This window comes from Gossypium raimondii, chromosome 10 (assembly GCF_025698545.1).
Source record: "Gossypium raimondii isolate GPD5lz chromosome 10, ASM2569854v1, whole genome shotgun sequence".
NCBI lineage: Eukaryota > Viridiplantae > Streptophyta > Magnoliopsida > Malvales > Malvaceae > Gossypium > Gossypium raimondii.
The window spans coordinates 55,035,426-55,052,669 of NC_068574.1; the positions used below are offsets into that span (position 1 = coordinate 55,035,426).

Consider the following 17,244-nt stretch of genomic DNA (forward strand, 5'->3'; position numbering starts at 1 on the left):
TATCATGAAACCATGGTCGTCCATCTGACTCCTCCTCAATGGTAAAACAGTGTGCGGGGGTCTCATATATGCCCATTTGGATAGGCATTATTTCAGTTTCTCTGTTTGCTTTTAACATTGAAGCCAAGGTGGCTGAGGTATCAGCCAATTGGTTCTCTTCTCATGGAAAGTAGTTAAAAGTCACTTATTTGAATTCTTTGACCAATTTCGCAATGAGATCGTATTACTTGACTAATTTAGTATCTCTCACCTCCCAATCTCCACGAATTTGATAAATGACTAATGCTGAGTCCCCGTGTACCTCTAAAATTTTGATTTTCCTCACGATAGCTGCACAGAGTCCCATGATGCAAACTTCATACTCTGCTATATTATTGATACAGAAGAAATTCAATCTGGCAGTGAGCGGGTGATGGTCCCCTTCAGGTGACTCTAAGACTGCTCCGATCCCATGCCTCAATGCATTCGATGCACCATCAAAGCTCATCTTCCATGATTTCTCTTTTGATGAATTACCCTCTTTTTTTGAAATGTACATCAAGTCTTCATCTGGGAAATCGAATCTCAAAGGCTCGTATTCTTCCATTGTTCGACTTGCCAAAAAGTCAGCTATTGCGCTTCCCTTTATTGACTTTTGGCTCACATATACGATGTCATACTCAGTCAGTAGGATCTGCTATCGTGTCATTCTTCCTGAGAGTGCAGGCGACTCTATCATGTACTTTATTGGGTCCAGTTTTGAAATTAACCATGTCGTATGATATAACATGTATTGTCTAAGCCTTCGAACCGTCCAAATCAATGCACAACAAAATTTTTCAATTGAAGGGTACTTTGCCTTATACTCTGTGAACTTCTTACTGAGGTAGTAAATTGCCTTTTCTCTTTTCCCTGACTCATCATGTTGTCCCAGTACGCAACCCATTGAGTTTTCAAACACGGTCAAGTACAATATTATGGGTTTTTCAGGGGTCAGCGGTATTAGTACCAGAGGATTAGATAAATATGGTTTTATCTTATCGAAGGCCATTTGGCACTCCTCATTCCACTCTCCTGGATTATGTTTCGAATGAGTCGAAAAATTGGATCACACTGATTTGTAAGTTGAGCAATGAATCGAGCAATGTAATTCAACCTTCTTAAAAATCCTCTGACTTCCTTTTGAGTGCGCGGGGGAGGCAGTTCTTGTATAGCTTTTTTCTTGTCTGGATTAACCTCGATACCTCTCTCACTGACAATAAAACCTAGCAGTTTTCCCGAGGTAGCCCCAAACGTACATTTGGCTGGGTTCAGCTTCAGCTGGAACTTTCTTAATCTTTCGAACAGTTTCTTGAGATTCCCGACATGCTCTTTTTCTTCCAGAGATTTGGCAATCATATCATCGACATAAAATTTTGTTTCTTTGTGCATCATATCATGGGACAACGTCACCATGGCTCTCTGATATGTTACTCCAGCATTCTTTAATCAGAATGACATTACCTTATAGCAGAACGTCCCCCACATTGTTACGAATGTGGTTTTCTCCATATCCTCGGGAGCCATCTTTATCTGATTATAACCTAAGAAACCAACCATGAAAGAAAACAATGAATGTTTTGCCGTATTATCCACCAAAGTATCAATGTGTGGCAATGGAAAGTTATCCTTGGGGCTTGCTTGATTCAGATCACGATAATCCACGTATATTCGCACCTTACCGTCTTTATTCGGTACCGGGACTATGTTAGCTACCCACTCTGGATATTTGGAGACTTGTAGAAAGCCAGCGTCAAATTGTTTCTTGACTTCTTCTTTTACCTTCAACAACATTCCGGGTCTCATCCTTCTTAGCTTCTGTTGAACAGGTTTGCATTCTGGTTTCAGTGGGAGCTTATGGACCACAATATCTATGTTTAACCCTGGCATATCCTGATAAGACCAAGCAAACACATCCTTGTACTCATTGAGTAAGGCGATCAAATCCCGCTTGATGTTTTCTGAAATAGAAGTCCTAGTCTTCACTTCTTGTTTCTTTTCTTCACTCCTTAAGTTCACTACCTTAACAGATTCTTGATAGGGTATGATCTGTTTCTCTTCTTGTTCTACCATTCTTAGTAAGTTAAGAGACGAGACACAATCTTCAACATTTTCGTCAGCTTTGAATTCTCCTAAACAAACAGTCTTCTCAAAATCGATTTTAGGATTCGTAACGGGATTGTTCATGCCATTGATATCTGAGCACCTGAAAAGTGAATGGAAAAAGCTATAAAGGAGTATTGAGGTATTGGAATCAACGAATACAATGTCATGAAATGATATGAGATACACGCAGGAAAAGGATATGAATAGAAGGAGTAGTCGCGAAGTTAATGGAAATGAAAAGATCATGACAATATAGAACAAAATGCATCTTCATTAATGTTCATTAAAATGATAAAGAGCAAACTCAAGCTCTTACAAAAGGAACCCTACTACTTAGGGACATACAAAATGAATGATTATCATTGGACATTACTCTGAAGGGGACTTAAAAACCACAAGACGATCCACAGCAGCCCAGTTGTTCAAAGTACATCTAGAAGGACAATGGCGTATTATTGAAGCATTCTCAATTGCATCGTCCTCGTTGTCAATGGCATTTAGGCTGATATTCTGAAGACCCTTTTCAATCAATAATGTGACTTGCAGATTGTCTTACCCTGGGTACATCACCCCTACTGATGTAAATGTTCTTGACAAAGGAGGATACACCAACGGCTCCCATTCCAATTCCCGGCTTGAGGCTCTCGCGATTCTTCTTTCTCGATCTTTCTACAATTATTTTCTTTTTTGATGTATATCTGGCTTGAACCCCAAACCATATCGAACCTTGTGGTGCGTTGGTTTCAAAGCTCTAACCATCCATTGTTGATATTTTCCCAAACCTTTCCTCGCTCGAGCTCCTTTCCTCACGGTCAGATTAATTCCCATCTTAGTATTCCTCGACAGTTTGGGAGTGGAAAACTTATTCCTTTCAGCAAAAAATGCAGCATTAATAAATTCCAAGGAACGAAAAGAACATTCTACGGCATCTTCGCTTATTTTGATGTAGGGTGCATCAGCAGAGATAGATGCGACGATGTCTTCCTCACCAGCGACAGTAATCAAGTGACTATCCATGATAAACTTTACTTTCTGATGGAGAGATGAAGGAACTGCCCTAGCAGAATGGATCTAAGGCCTTTCTAAGAGGCAATTGTATGAAGGCGTGATGTCCATGACCTTGAACTCGATATCATATGCACATCGCCCCACCTCTAGAGGAATTTGAATCTTTCCCATGACCTCTCGTCGTGTCCCATCAAATGCCCTTACTATAAAATGGCAAGGCCTCAGATAAGACATATCAACTGGTATCCTAGAAAGCGTGGCCAAGGGCATAACATTGAGTGCAGATCCATTGTCGATGAGCACATTTGGTACTATGTAGCCCTTGCAACTAGTTATGACATGCAACACTTTTACAAAGCTCCTACCATTCGGCGGTACTTCGTCATCACTAAAAAAGATAAAATTATCCGCATTCAGATTATTTATCCACCTATCAAGCTTTTCCACAGGTACATTGTTCGCCACATAAGCTTGATTTAACACTTTTAGGAAATCGTTTCAATGTGGCTCCGAGTTCAACAATAGAGATAGTACCGAGATTCAGGCCTGTTGCTTGTTTAATTGTTTCACAATGTTATATTCACTGTGCTTAATAAATTTAAGAACTCATGTGCTTCCTCCCAATTCGCAGCCTTTTTAACTTCTTGCTCAGGCGGTATTTCAATATCATCCTCAACCTCATACATTGGTGCTTTTCCTTTTTGGCTCGGGCCAGCAACCTTCCTCTTTGGTTTAACTGTCTTGGAAGAATAACGTCTTCTGCTGCGAGTAAAATGTCCTATTCCGCTGACACCTTCACTCACAACCTTGGATTTTTCACCTTCAGGTACAACGATATTGACATCATAATTCCACGGCACTGCCTTGTTGTCCTTGTAAAAGAAAGGAGTAGGTACTTCGATTATCAAACTTGGTTTAAATTCTCGACCAACTTCTTCCTTCTTTGCCTCGTAATAAATCACCAAAGGTCTATCGACGCTATAAGGGAAAGCCATCGATTGATTATCAGATGCACATATTTCTCCTTCCTCGGCCCCCTCTACCCTATCAAAGACTTTGACCTCCTTGTTATCCATCATGTCCTGAAGTAATTTTTTAAGTTCCTTGCAATATTGGATGTCAAGCCTTTCGACGCTATGAAAATCACAGAAACCCTGGTCTTTTGTACTTTCTTCTTTGAGAATTCTACTAGACAGGCAGAGCAAGCCCTTTTCAACCATCATCTCCCATACCTTCTGCAAAGGTGTCCTTACTTCGGCAACATAACCTTTGGCTTGCCAATTGTCTTCATTTGTCACAGTATTTACATTCTCACCAGAATGGTTAGAAAGAGGATTTCCCATCACATTGCTAACACCATCGAATCGTAAAATGCCAGCATCGATGAGACCTTGAACCCTCCTTTTAAAGGCCAAGTAATTTTATGTAGAGTGTCCCTGATTCCCAACATGATACACGTAACTAGCGTTAGGATTATACCACTTTGGGTATGGTGGCTTCAGGGGTGCCATATAATGTGGGGATATTAATTGTTTTTCCAACAGCTTCGGGTATAATTCTCCATATGATACAGGAATTGGTGTAAACTGAGGTCTTTCAGAATTGGGTCTTGCTGGTATTTGTTCATTTTTGGATTGGCTTTGTGTAGGCATAGTACTTGGTGGGAACATGGTGAATGGTCTTTGGTTGTTCATGGCATACACGGGGTAAGAGGGAGGCGCTTAATAGTAAGGACTTTGAGGAGGAAAGTAGAAGTTTGAAGGTGGGCGATAATGAGGTCGTGATTGGGCGGGGTATGGATTGGAGGTACAGTTCTAACCATATGAGCTTCTGCCTCCTTTTTCTTCATGGGTACTGCCCTCTTCGAACTCTTAGGGCCTTCCATTCTCCCACTCTTGACGGCGTTTTCAATAAGCTCCCCAGATATTACAATATCTACAAAGTCATTTGTAAAACAGCACTTTCAGAGCCGCCACTTTCAGAGTGTTGATGAAGAGGACTATTATCTCTGTCTTAGTTAACGGGGGTTCCACCTGAGCCAAGATATCCCTCCATCTTTGTGCATATTGCCTAAAATTCTCTGGCGACTTCTTTTCCATATTTGTAAAGTTAGTCGATCAGGCACCATATCTGATACATGCTTGTATTGCTCACAAAATACTGATGCTAAATTCTCCCATGATCGGATTCTTTCTGCTGAGCTGATTATTCCATTGAAGGGACGAGCCAACCAAATTATCTTAAAAGTAGTGTACCAACAATTTGTCATTATTCACATAGCCAGTCATCTTTCGGCAAAACATGATAAGATGCACCTTTGGACATCTTGTTCCATCATACTTCTCAAAATCTGGCGCCTTGAATTTTGGGGGTAGAACCAGATCTGGTACTAAACTGAGCTATTTAGCACTCAAAGCAGAGAAAACTTCGGCACCTTCTATTGCTTTGATCCTCTCTTCCAGGATTCTGTACTTATCCTGAGTATTATTGTCATCAATTTTCAACCTTGCTATTTCTATAGGATCATCTAGGTCTGGAACAATTGGATCTGAGGGATTAGCCCCAGGGTTTTATACAAACATTCATTGCCCTAAGTGAGCAGGTTGTACAGGATGTTGCCCCAAGACTGTAGATTCCCCCTAGGGATATCCTCTTTGTGTTATATGAGCATGAGGTGAAGTAAATCCCGGGGGATAGAGTGGATCCTGATTAGCTCTTGACTGGGGCTCTATAGTATCGGGGCTCTGCATAGGTCCCTTTTCTTTTACTAAGGTTGTCATCATCTCTATCATTTTGGCCATTTGATCCCTTTGTTCTAGTGATTCTTCTCGGGATCTCACCATTAAATCTCTCGCCTCCTGCTGTGACTAGGCCAGTTTCTCTTGCAACTCTCTTTAGGTCCTCTCCATCCTCTTCATTCTTTCATTGAGTTCGGCATCCATAGCTCAAGCTCTTAGGCGCGTCCTATAAGATTGACGTGATTCCAGACTCGTAGTGTAGCAACTGTGAATTAGATGGTTTTAACCTTAGCAAATGATTAGGGTGATATGTACATGCAATGAATGAATGGATGACTAATGACTAATGAATGTTAGTTATGCGAAAATATGTAAAAATGGGAGTTGATTTCAAGATAGCCCCATACTTGGACGTTTCATTAATCAAAAGAGTCCATTACAAAAAGTTGTCATCTTGGTTTAACAATTACTTAGCCACATCGCCTTATTTCTTTATATGTTCCAGTAACTCCGATATGCTTGACCTTTGGCTAGGAGGGTATTGGCAACTGAGAACTTCTGTTTCATCTAATAATTGCACTATTTGCGCATTCGCCTTGCGAATTTCATTGATCAAACTGCCGAGATGCATGTTCTTTTCTTGTAGGGCTCTTTCGTAGGCGCAAATGTCCCTATCATGCTGACCATTCTTCTCTTCTAAAGCTTTCAGGAAGTCATCCAAATGTTGTTGATGAGCTTTCCGTGTACTTTCTAGACTTTAGATTTTTCCTTTTAGCTCTTGACGCTCAGACTGACTAGCCGTTAATTGTACATACACAGTCTCATATTCAACATTCTTCTTCCTCAACTCTATCATAGCACGTGCAGCTCTTTCCTCCTCCTTCGCTTTGGCTTTCCAAAATTCCATCCCACCTTTGATATTGCTTAGTTCTTCCTTCCATTTTGCCGATGATTTTCCCAATCCACTATTCCTTATAGTGCCTCTTAATTTCTTGTTTTCCAAATAAAGATCCCTTAAATCTTTTCTCGTGACCTCAACTTCTTTTTGGACTTTCTCGGTTCTGGATTTTTCAATTTGAACATCAATCTTCAGCTGGTAGTTTTCCTCCTGAAGGGAACTAATATCTCGTAACAGTTTAGCTTTTTCACGTTCGAATGCATGTCTTGCCAATTCTAGCTCAGACGGCATTTCCTCTGAGAACAGATTCTAGTGAGTGACATCAATCGGTGGGGTTAGTTGACTCTTCACTCGTCGTTGCCTCCTTATGTCATAATCTACGGTGATAGTATCAACATAGAGAGCAAATTCCATTAGGTAGATTTTTCTTCAAGAATTCTCAGCATCTCGAACCTTTTTCATGTAACCCTCTCCCGTAAAGGCAAACTCCGATTGTGCTAATCCATCAATAACTGGTACGAACTGTCTCGAAGCAAACTGTCTTTAAACCATCAACGGAGCATATCCAACTCCTCCCCATAATCCTAGCAAAGACACCTAGTCTTGGTTTCCGTACTTGTATAACAAGACAGAGGGACGAATCCAAGGTGCTTTCCAAGTTATATCTTCCGCATGGAGGTTCTAAAAAACCGAGACCCAGTGTTGTTTAGTGATATCCTTTGGCCAATCTTTTTCAAGGTATGCGCTCCACTTTCCAAAAGTGGCTAAAAATCCAGACATTCAGTAACTGAGCGCATCCGATAAAATGTCATTCCCATCTCTTCCTACAATTATTTAGCGATCTAAAAGTCTCGGCCAATATGGTTGGGATGAAGTTGATTCCTTGCCTCAACTTTTCGAAGAAATCCACTACCGCAACTTCAATGTGCCCAAGAACCTTTGGGAAGACGATCAGCCCGTAAACGACCAAGGCAAACAGATCCACTCTCTTCAAAATATCTGGATGATTCTGAACTAACTCCTGAAGAGAAAACCACGGAACACAGCTAACTTCATTCTTCTTTTTTATCTATTTTTCAGCCCATGTATCAGTCATCCCTGTCAACTTCATTAGCTTTTTCTTGAAGGTCATTGGTTTAGACTTCTTCACATATATCTTGTTGAATTGTACATTGCCAATGCGAAGCAGAGCGGCATACTCTTCTATGGTCGGAGTCATGTCTTCCTGATTGAAAGTGAAACACTGATAGGCCGGGTCCCAGAATCAAACCATGGCTTGAATCAACTGCTCGCTCACATCGATTGCTATCAAGTGAGCTATGTCCCCGTATTTTTCAATAAAGATACCTCTGGTATCTGAGTCCCACTATTTCCAGATCTTTTTCAAGTCTTCAATATCATTCTGATGAGCATTCGAAGTCACATGCTCGGGAAGATTGGGGATGTACCCTTCCTTTAAACTGTCCCCTTTTGCTTTCTGAGCCCTCGAAGACCAGTCTCGGACTACGGCATTTTTCTCGATTACTTGTGTAATTGACTCCTCCATTAAAAGCCCATTTTTGGCAACCAATCTCTAATTAACACCTTCGTAGTAAGATGCCTATGATGCATGATGAAAAGTAAAATGAAAATAAATAACCTTGGTTAGTAATCACAACAAATACGAAAAGAGGAAAAACCATGATAAATCTAAAAATAAGCCATTTAATCATGTTTTTTTTTAGAGACTAACCCATATTTTTCCCAATCATGCTTTACGAAATAAACTTACCCCACATGCTCATCAGATAATTTACCCGATCCAATTTATTAAACTGACCCGATTCCCTTACAAACAAGTGTAAATGTAAAAGAAATAAAAGGTAATAGGCGTTTCTTCTATGTACTTATTTGGTGACTATTCAACGGATAGAGGTTAAGCATGGCTCTAATTGGGTGGCTCGTATGGTTTACTATATGTGGTTTCGGTTCTAGAAAGGTACTCGAATTGTCCATACTGTCACCTACTAAGGTTAGTACGGAGCCTCGGTCATCACCCATCACAGGCTCACGAGCTCAATTCGAGGGATTACATTTACTTATGCCTATGCGGAGGGGTGAGTTAACTCACGAAAGCATAAGTCATATGTAACCCGAAAGTATTTCACTAGCCTCTGCGGAGGGACGATTTAACTCACGAAGGCGTAGTGTTTACTTCCACTTAAACGGACGGAGCCTGGGTAGAGAGCTCATGTCATGCAAGAATGCAAGTGCACGGTGTGTGGGGAGAAACTCACAAACCTTTTTATTTTTTTATTTTTTACTAAAAAAGTAAACTAAAAAACCGTAAAACTTAAAGCGAAAAAAATAGAAAAATAAAACAAGTTAGAAAAATTATTAATTTAAAAACCAAATACAGATGCATGACTTTTTAAAAATAAAATTTAAGGATCACGATTAAAAAAAATTAATTTGAAAAAGAAATTTTGAAGATTTTGACAACACGTGTTTAACATCAGACTAGACTCTCAGGATATCCCCAGTAGAGTCGCCAGCTATAGCGACCTAAAAATTTTTAGCACGGGCGCTAATCGAAGTGATTATTAAAAATTTAAAAATAGGGTTTCGATTTTATTTAAAAAAATGGAGTCGCCACTGATTTTTTTCCTAGGTGTGATCGGACACCTATTAAATTTTCTTTTAAAATTTTTTTAATTTTCTAAAAAAGAGTCAATTTTAGATCTACGTCAAAATCCAGAGAAAATTGGGGTTCGAGAGTTGGTTACGCGCGAGGAAGGTATTAGCACCCTCGCAACGCCCAAAATTGGTATCTCGCTAAGCGCGCATTATCTTAATTTTCCAAAAATACGAGTTCAACTTAATATTTAATCGTGATCCGATTGAAACATGAGAATTTTTTTTACACGAGAATTTTGGGGCACAATAATAATTGTTTGAAAACACGTAAATTTGTGAAACACGAGAATTTTTTGAAAACGCGAAAATTTTTGAAACACAAAAATTTTTGAAACATAGGAATTTTTTGAAAACACGAAAATTTTTGAAACACCGAAAATTTTGAAAACACGAAGAGTTTTGAAACACCAGAATTTTTGAAAACACGAAGATTTTTGAAGCACGATTTTTTTTAAAAACAAGAAAATTTGTGAAAACACGAAAAAAAACGAAGATTTGTGAAAACATGGATTTTTTTTTAAAACATGAATTTTTTTATTTTTTTAAAAGACGTATCGTATTTAACACGAACCGGTGATATCCACTCAACATAGCGATAAAATCATCGAATTAGTGTCAAATCGATTCAATTTAATATTTAATCGTGATTCTATTAAAACACGAAAATTTTTTTAAAACACGAAAATTTTTGAATATTTTCGATTTGTTTAAAAGGGCGTATCCTGTTTAACACAAACCGGTGATATTCACCCAACATAGTAATGAAATCAACGATTTAATGTTAAATCAATTCGTTTCCTTATTTATTGAAATTATTTAAAATTAAAATAAATAAATAAAATAAATATAATGATGTTTTGTAAAATTAAAATAAAAGTAAAGAAAATATTAAAAGCATAATATAAAATACGAGATATTATAAAAGTACACAAATTAAATTAAAAATGGAAAAAAGAAAATTACCGAAAAGCTCGAAAATACGAGCTTAATTGAACGGGTCGAACGACTTGGGCCTCTTTTTCTTTCTTCTTTTTTTCTTTTTTTTTCTCTTCTTTTTTCTTTCTTCTTTTTTTTCTGGCCTGTTGGGCCGTTGAACTTGGGCCTGCTGGGGCGTGTGGGCTGGCAGATCTGGCCTGCTGGTGCTGGCCTGCTGGGGCACCTGGGTGCTGGGTTGCTGGAAGCGTGGGCCGGCTGCTGGGTGCTGGACTGGCCTGCTGGGTGAATTGGGCCTGCTGCTGGACAGGCCTGCTGAGTATGCTGTTGGGCTGCTGTTGAATAGGCCTGCTGGGTCTGACGGATTTGGGCCTACTGGCTGAGTGCTGGCCTGCTGGGGGTGCTGCTGGCTAGCTGGCCTGTTGGGCCGGGTAGGTGGTCGGGTGCAGATCAGACGCAAGTCGGGTCGGGTCGACCCGACTGTTATACTATTTTTACTTTTATTTTTTTATTTTTTTCTTCTTTTTCTTCTCTTTTTTTTCTTTCCCTTTTTTCTTTTCTTCTCTTTTTTTTTTTTCCTTTTCCAAACCCTAGCCGCCACTCGCCTCTCCTCTCGTCCCCTGTTGCCAGTGATCCCTCCGTCCGGTGGTGCGGCGGTCAGCGCTCCTCCCTTCTCCTCTTCTCTCTCATTCTTCTTCTTTGCTCCTTTTTTTCTTTTTGGTTGCTATTTTTTTTGTTGATTTCTTGCTGTTTTTTTGTTGCTTTGCTTGTTTGGATTGATAGGTGTTGACGACGGTGGTACTACGGCGGTGGGCGCGGTGGCACTGATGCGACGGCAGTGGGCTGTTGCTATTATTATTTTTTTGATTTTTTTTCTTTTTTTTTTTGTGATTGTGTGGGCGTTTTAGGTGGTGGAGGTAAGGGGAAACCGACGGTGGCGGTGGTTGCGTGACGGTGGTGAGAGGAGAACCGGCCAGATTTGAGATTTTTTTTTGAAGTTTCTCTGCTGTTTTTTCTTTTTTTTCCAAAAACCGAATCCCTCTTCTCTTTCAATTTTTTCTTTTTAATCTTGCTGATTTGTCTTCTTTCCCTTTGTCTTCAGGTGACAGTGGAGTATTATGGGCCTAGGGAGGCTGCCAGAGTAGCTGGAGGTGGCAGTGCACGCTCGGCTGCTGATTGGGGGATTTGACATGTCTAGAATGACTAAACTGTAGAGGATGCAAAACTTTTGGGGAAAAGCATAATTTTAGAAAAATATGGGCCAAAATGTAATTTCTAGAAAGTTTAGGGGCCTGAATGTAATTTACAAAATATTAGGGGTCAAAATGTAATTTTTAAAAAATTTAAAGGCTAAAATGTAATTTATATTTTTTGCATTTTAAAATTTTATTATTAATATTTTATTAATATTTAAAATTAATATATATGAAAAACAAAAATTAAAAATGGGCTAAAGCCTTAAACAAGTTCAAAATCTAATTATTTAAAACTCAATTATCCAACCCCACAGGCCCCATCATTGGGCCCAATCATTAGGCCCATATGAGGCCAGCCAAGCCTGTAATTCGGAAAAAAATAAACACGACCCCGGACAAAATTTAGTGCTTACAGAGATGCTCTAATTATACCTAATTCGATAAGACGTATCAATTATAATAATTATCCAAATACAACACATTTCTATATTATAAATAATTATACTTAAATCTAGATTTTTTTTAATAATGTTTTGAAAGTTGTCATAGGATTCCATTAATATAAAGAACAGGAAAAAGACTTGTGGAAAGATTCGAAAAGTCTTTTGTGTAAGTGCCGATTAATTCGGGATCGTATATCCTCAATATTTAACTTCTACATATGCTATTAAGAGTGGGTCCAAAATTCCAAATGTATGGGTCAATTCAATGTAAACTTGACCCCACTTTCAAAACCTCATAATAATAATATTAAATTAAGGGTAAATTACACTAATTGTTCCTAAACTTTTTTAAAATTATATTTCAGATACTTAATTTTTTAAAGTTACATAAAAATTACTAACGTTATCAAATTGTTACATCTTTCTCACTTATCTACTAACTTCTGTTAAAAAAATAACTTTGCAGTTTAAGTTAAAGGGTTAATAGCTAATTTGGTTCATTAGCTATAGTTAAAAATCATTTTGATTTATTTTTAAAATTTCTTGAAAATAATTGTAAAAAAATGTAACCAGAAATAAAAATTCATATAAAAATAAATTGTAGCAATGAAAACTAATAATTTTGTAGTTAAATTTTCCACATCCAGACTCATAAAATAATCACAATATTCAAACTTTCACAAAAAGAAAAAAAAAACCCATTCACTTTGATCATACTCATTTTTTTATTTATTGTGTTGTTTTATGCTGTCTTCATTTTCATCTTTCTTTGCCTTCTTTCTTTCTCATTTTTCATGCAAATCGAAGTCAGCTCCGCTCTTCTCGGGTCATTAAAGATAATATATATGTTTTATTTATAACTGAAAGCAAGATCTGAGCTTGAAATTTGAGAGAAGAAATGATGGATTTGGAGAAAAAGAAAAGCATTTTGTATTACAAATTTAAAAAATTCTAAAATTCTAAAATTCCAAAATTGAAAGTTACTCAAAACCGAGTTACAAAAAGAAATAATAAATTTAGAAAAGAATTAAAGTATTTTGTATTATAAATTAAAAGAAACAAATCTCAAATTTCAAAATTTAAACTTACCAAAGAACCCAAACAATATAATAGAAAATTTTGCTCTTCTCTCTTGCCCTTTTTTTCTTAATTTTTCTCTTTTTTCATAATTATTATTAAAAAATTTTAAGAAGTACTAAAATGATTTTTTGACTATAGTTCGTGGATCAAATTAGCTATTAACTCATTGGCTTAAGGTGTAATGTTGACAAAAATATGATAAAGTTAGCGACTATGATGTAACTTTAGGAAATTGAGTGATTGAAATGTAATTTTAAACAAAGTTTAGGAGAATTGATGAAATTTACCCATAAATTAATAGATGCCATTAGAATCAAATAGAGTTTGAATTTTTTAATTAAATTAAAAATTTCAAATGAAATAATTAAGTTTTAACACAAAATTTAAAATAACTCCATCGGCACCCTTTCAGATAATATTTCATTTTGAAGGTATAATGTTTTTCTTCCATCGGAAAAATATCATCCCCATTGAATCATATTGCAATTGTATCTATAAAACAAATTGATAAAAAAAACCAAAAAAAATTGTATAATCAATATGACAGACACAGTTGCCAAGTTGCCTTATTTTTTTATTATTTAAAAGCCCCTGTAAATTTTGTGAAATCACCCCAAGTCCTTCTTTTTTAACACAAACACCCATAAAAATTATAAAAGAAATACAAACAAAACCTCCCATATTAAATTTTACCTATATCTTACCCCACTTGTTAGAATTTTACAAATAGTGAAAAGCAACCCTACCCTGTCTTGCCGTTACCGGAAGACTTCACCTCCGGCAACAAAGTCGTGTCTCCGGCCACCGCCATCTCTGCCTCCGCTGCTTTTACGTCTTCCCGGAACTTCTTGTAAATATCACTCTTATAAAATTGTCTAGTCCTAAGTGCCAAAATAAATGACACAACAGTGCCAAACAAGGTAGCAGCTGTAATTATAATGAAAGACAATTTGAAACAGTCAACCCCATTGCAATCCAGGTCCTCACCAGCTTGCCTCCTAATTCCTAAAGCTGCCATTTGCTTCTTAGCCTCTCTATCATACAAATTCCCAGCCACTTTCACATTGAGTATGTAGGAGCCAATGGGGCTGGCAACTGACCCAAAATTGTACAAAGTTGAATAGTATTTGAGGCCAAAGATTTCAGAAATTATAGCAAAAAGCAACGGCCATTGAGCCCCAAAGCAGAAACCAATGATGACTGATGCAATATAAAGGCCACCGGGGACATTGAAGGCAATCAAAAGGTGACCAACACATGACAGAAGCATAATCAAGGTTAACATCAATGGCCTTGGGAACCTGTACTTGGTCAAGAAAATTTCTGATACAAAACCTGATGTAACTCTGCCAAGGTAATTCCATATGCTCACAAGTGAAACGAATGTGCTTATGCTTCTTTTAGGGTACCCCAAGGAGGTTCCGATTTGCCCCAGATTGTCAATGGCTGTTAAAGTGCCACCAACACCACAAATTGAGGCTAAGAAAAGAACAAACATGTCAAGGCTGAAAAGTGCTTGCAAAATTGTGTAGTCTTCCCCCCTGTTTGGTGGCTTGAATGCTGTTTTCCAGCACGAAACGTTGGTTTGATTGTTGTTGGTCGGCTCGTTTCCGGTCAACATCTTTGCGGTGCTTGATGCCGAGGGAGTGTCGGCGTTGATGTCCTGGGACAGCTCGGAACTCGGCTTCTCGGTGACAATTTTCAATGGAGAATTGGGATCATTCAAGGCCTTGTTCCTAGCCTCCCAAAGCTTGTATTCTTCTATAATCACAACACCAAGTGGTAAAAACAGCAAGAAAAGAACCATGGCAGCACTACCACCATATTCAGGTTGAGTGAATACAAGTTTCTTCTCCACAATGATGATCACCATCAAAAAAGAAGCAAGGCCAAGAGAGATATACAGAAACTTGTAAAAAACTTTAAGCTCATTAGTTTGATGAGCCACCTTCATGATCCTAATTGTTCTCACAAAACAAAGCGAGATAGCAGCTGGTAACCAACCAATAAGCAAGATCAAAGCCTTTGAATCATCACCATAGAAAGCATGGTACAACTGAGTTATGATTGCACCGCTCAGACCAACATAACCCTTAAGAATCCCCAGCACAACGCCTCGGCTTTCAGGGAAGTTTTTGACGCAAACAACGAGAGAACCAGTGTTGGCAAAAGACTGAGAATTGGCACCTATGCAAATATACAAACACATTTGCCACACTTTGGTGGGGATCCTTTTGGTGACGGCCAACCAAATCATAAAGTACCCAAAGAAGTTAAGGCCTGCACCAACAGATAACACGAACCATGGGGGTGTTACCTCGGCTATGAGACCCGAAAGGACCCCAACGTTGGTGCCTAAATCCTTGAAGAAACTGAGATAATTTAGGGTGGTTTGGTCATAGCCGAGCGATTCTTTAATGTCGCCGGAGTATAGACTAAACATGTAGGTTGCACCAGCGGCAGACATGATCAACAGTGAGCCGAAAACCATGAGCCATGGGCCCTTTAGAATCTGAACAGCTAAGCTCTTGGAGTTTGACATGGCGCCACCACCATAACCTGGCCCTGCAACTACCATTTTTTCGGCTGCAAACGGTATTGTTTTCAACGGAGATTGATGATTTAGAATTTGTTTGTGAACCTTTTAGTTAATAAGTTAATATATATAGAAAGAAGAAAAATTATACAAATGCATGGAAAGAAAGGATGGAGGATAAAATAGTCATTGGAGTTTGGAGAGATTCAATAGACAATATAGTTGACTTGGAGTCTCTCAAGGAAAATTCAATTTGTTAGATATATATATATATATTGGATCAACTTTGGATATATTATTGATTAGAATTTAGAGATTATAACATAAATGGGATGAAGAGAAATTTGTGGATACATCCCAAATTTATTTGTTTAAATCTTATCCAAAATGGAAATTTCTTCTTATGAGTAAGATTAAGGTGTTGATAAGTGTTTATAAAAATATAATCAAATATTAAAAATAAATATTTAAATAAAAAAAGACATATGCTTTTAAGGTTGGTTGGAATAAAAAAATACACAATACTCACCATTTATTTAATACTAAAATTGGATACTTACTTTGGAGGTGAAAATTAATAAAAGCTATTAAAATGTGTGAGAATATAAAAAAATTATTACAAATATAAGAGATAAAAGGAGTTTGTTTTATAGTTAAACTAGTATATTTCTCACCTATACTTTACGTTATGTTAAATATTTACTTTTTTTGTTAAATTATAGAGTAAAAATTTAAATGTTACAATATGCTTAAAGTTCTTTTACTCTTCATAGATTTAGAATTTAATATCCTACTTTTATTTTTGGGAATTTAGCCCTCTATTTTTCAAATTTTAAAATATAGGTTCATTTGTAAACATCGTTAAAATTCTTCTATTAAATTTGTTAGTGTGACATTTTAAAATTAAAAAAATACTCACTTGGTATCCATCTAACAAAAAATGTGTAACGCCTCGAAATTAGGTTTAGAATCATTCAAGTTAGTTGGTTAGAGCAGTGTTTCAGTGGTTCGGTGGGAAAATGAGTTAGTTAATTCAATGGTTAACTCTTTGGTAGCTTACCTTTGGTCTCGTGTTCAAGCTCATGTATATGCAATGTGGGAATTGTTTTTGGAATTTTTGGTTCTAATTCTTTAAAATTTTTGTAATTTAATTTGAAGAGTTTTGACAAATCTAATACTATTATTTTATTTTGAAATATATTTTAAAATAATAAATAAATAAATCTGATTGGTTTGTTAAGAGTATTTTAAATTGTTTTACTTTATTTATTTTATTATTATTTTATTATTATTAAAATTTAATTGAGAGAAAAGTGGGGAAGTTTTAAAAAAACTCTCACTTGCTCTTCTTCCTTCCCACATTGGTCACTTCCATTTCCTTTTGGCAAATTCAAATTTTTTTTTTTGGATCATTAATTCTTCTTCTTGATTCTGTTATTTGTTTTTTTTTCTTTGAGTGTTATTGCTCATTAAATATAAGGGTTTTAGTATTTAAGTTGTTCTTTTGATTTCAAGAAATTTTGGTTAATTGTTTTCTGTTTTTCAAGACTTCATTTGGGTTCTTGCCTTATTCAATCAGGTTTTTAAGAGGGTAAGTATCGTTGTAAGGATT

General features: G+C 37.1%; 2 protein-coding genes and 1 long non-coding RNA gene across 3 annotated transcripts; 1 reads left to right on the forward strand and 2 right to left on the reverse strand.

Annotated features, from left to right (window-relative positions):
• Positions 1–3,188: 3,188 nt before the first annotated feature.
• LOC128034124 (uncharacterized) lies at positions 3,189–10,549 on the reverse strand. Its single transcript, XM_052622889.1, has 2 exons — positions 10,408–10,549; positions 3,189–8,368 (listed from the first exon to the last, which is right to left on the reverse strand). The coding sequence occupies exon 2, from the start codon at positions 4,473–4,475 to the stop codon at positions 3,699–3,701; it is 777 nt and encodes a 258-aa protein (XP_052478849.1). The 5' UTR covers positions 4,476–8,368; positions 10,408–10,549; the 3' UTR covers positions 3,189–3,698.
• Positions 10,550–10,890: 341 nt separating this feature from the next.
• Positions 10,891–11,753, forward strand: LOC105778186 (uncharacterized). Its single transcript, XR_001128563.2, has 2 exons — positions 10,891–11,033; positions 11,161–11,753. It is a non-coding gene; the product is annotated as an uncharacterized LOC105778186 (long non-coding RNA).
• A 1,896-nt stretch (positions 11,754–13,649) lies between these two features.
• Positions 13,650–15,832, reverse strand: LOC105778184 (protein NUCLEAR FUSION DEFECTIVE 4). The gene has a single exon (XM_012601832.2). The coding sequence runs from the start codon at positions 15,672–15,674 to the stop codon at positions 13,839–13,841; it is 1,836 nt and encodes a 611-aa protein (XP_012457286.1). The 5' UTR covers positions 15,675–15,832; the 3' UTR covers positions 13,650–13,838.
• Between the last annotated feature and the right edge of the window lie 1,412 nt (positions 15,833–17,244).

Excerpts from the sequence above, each read along its gene's own strand:
- LOC128034124 (XM_052622889.1), bottom strand. The coding sequence starts at position 4,475 with ATGGGAAATCCTCTTTCTAACCATTCTGGTGAGAATGTAAATACTGTG.
- LOC105778184 (XM_012601832.2), bottom strand. The coding sequence starts at position 15,674 with ATGGTAGTTGCAGGGCCAGGTTATGGTGGTGGCGCCATGTCAAACTCC.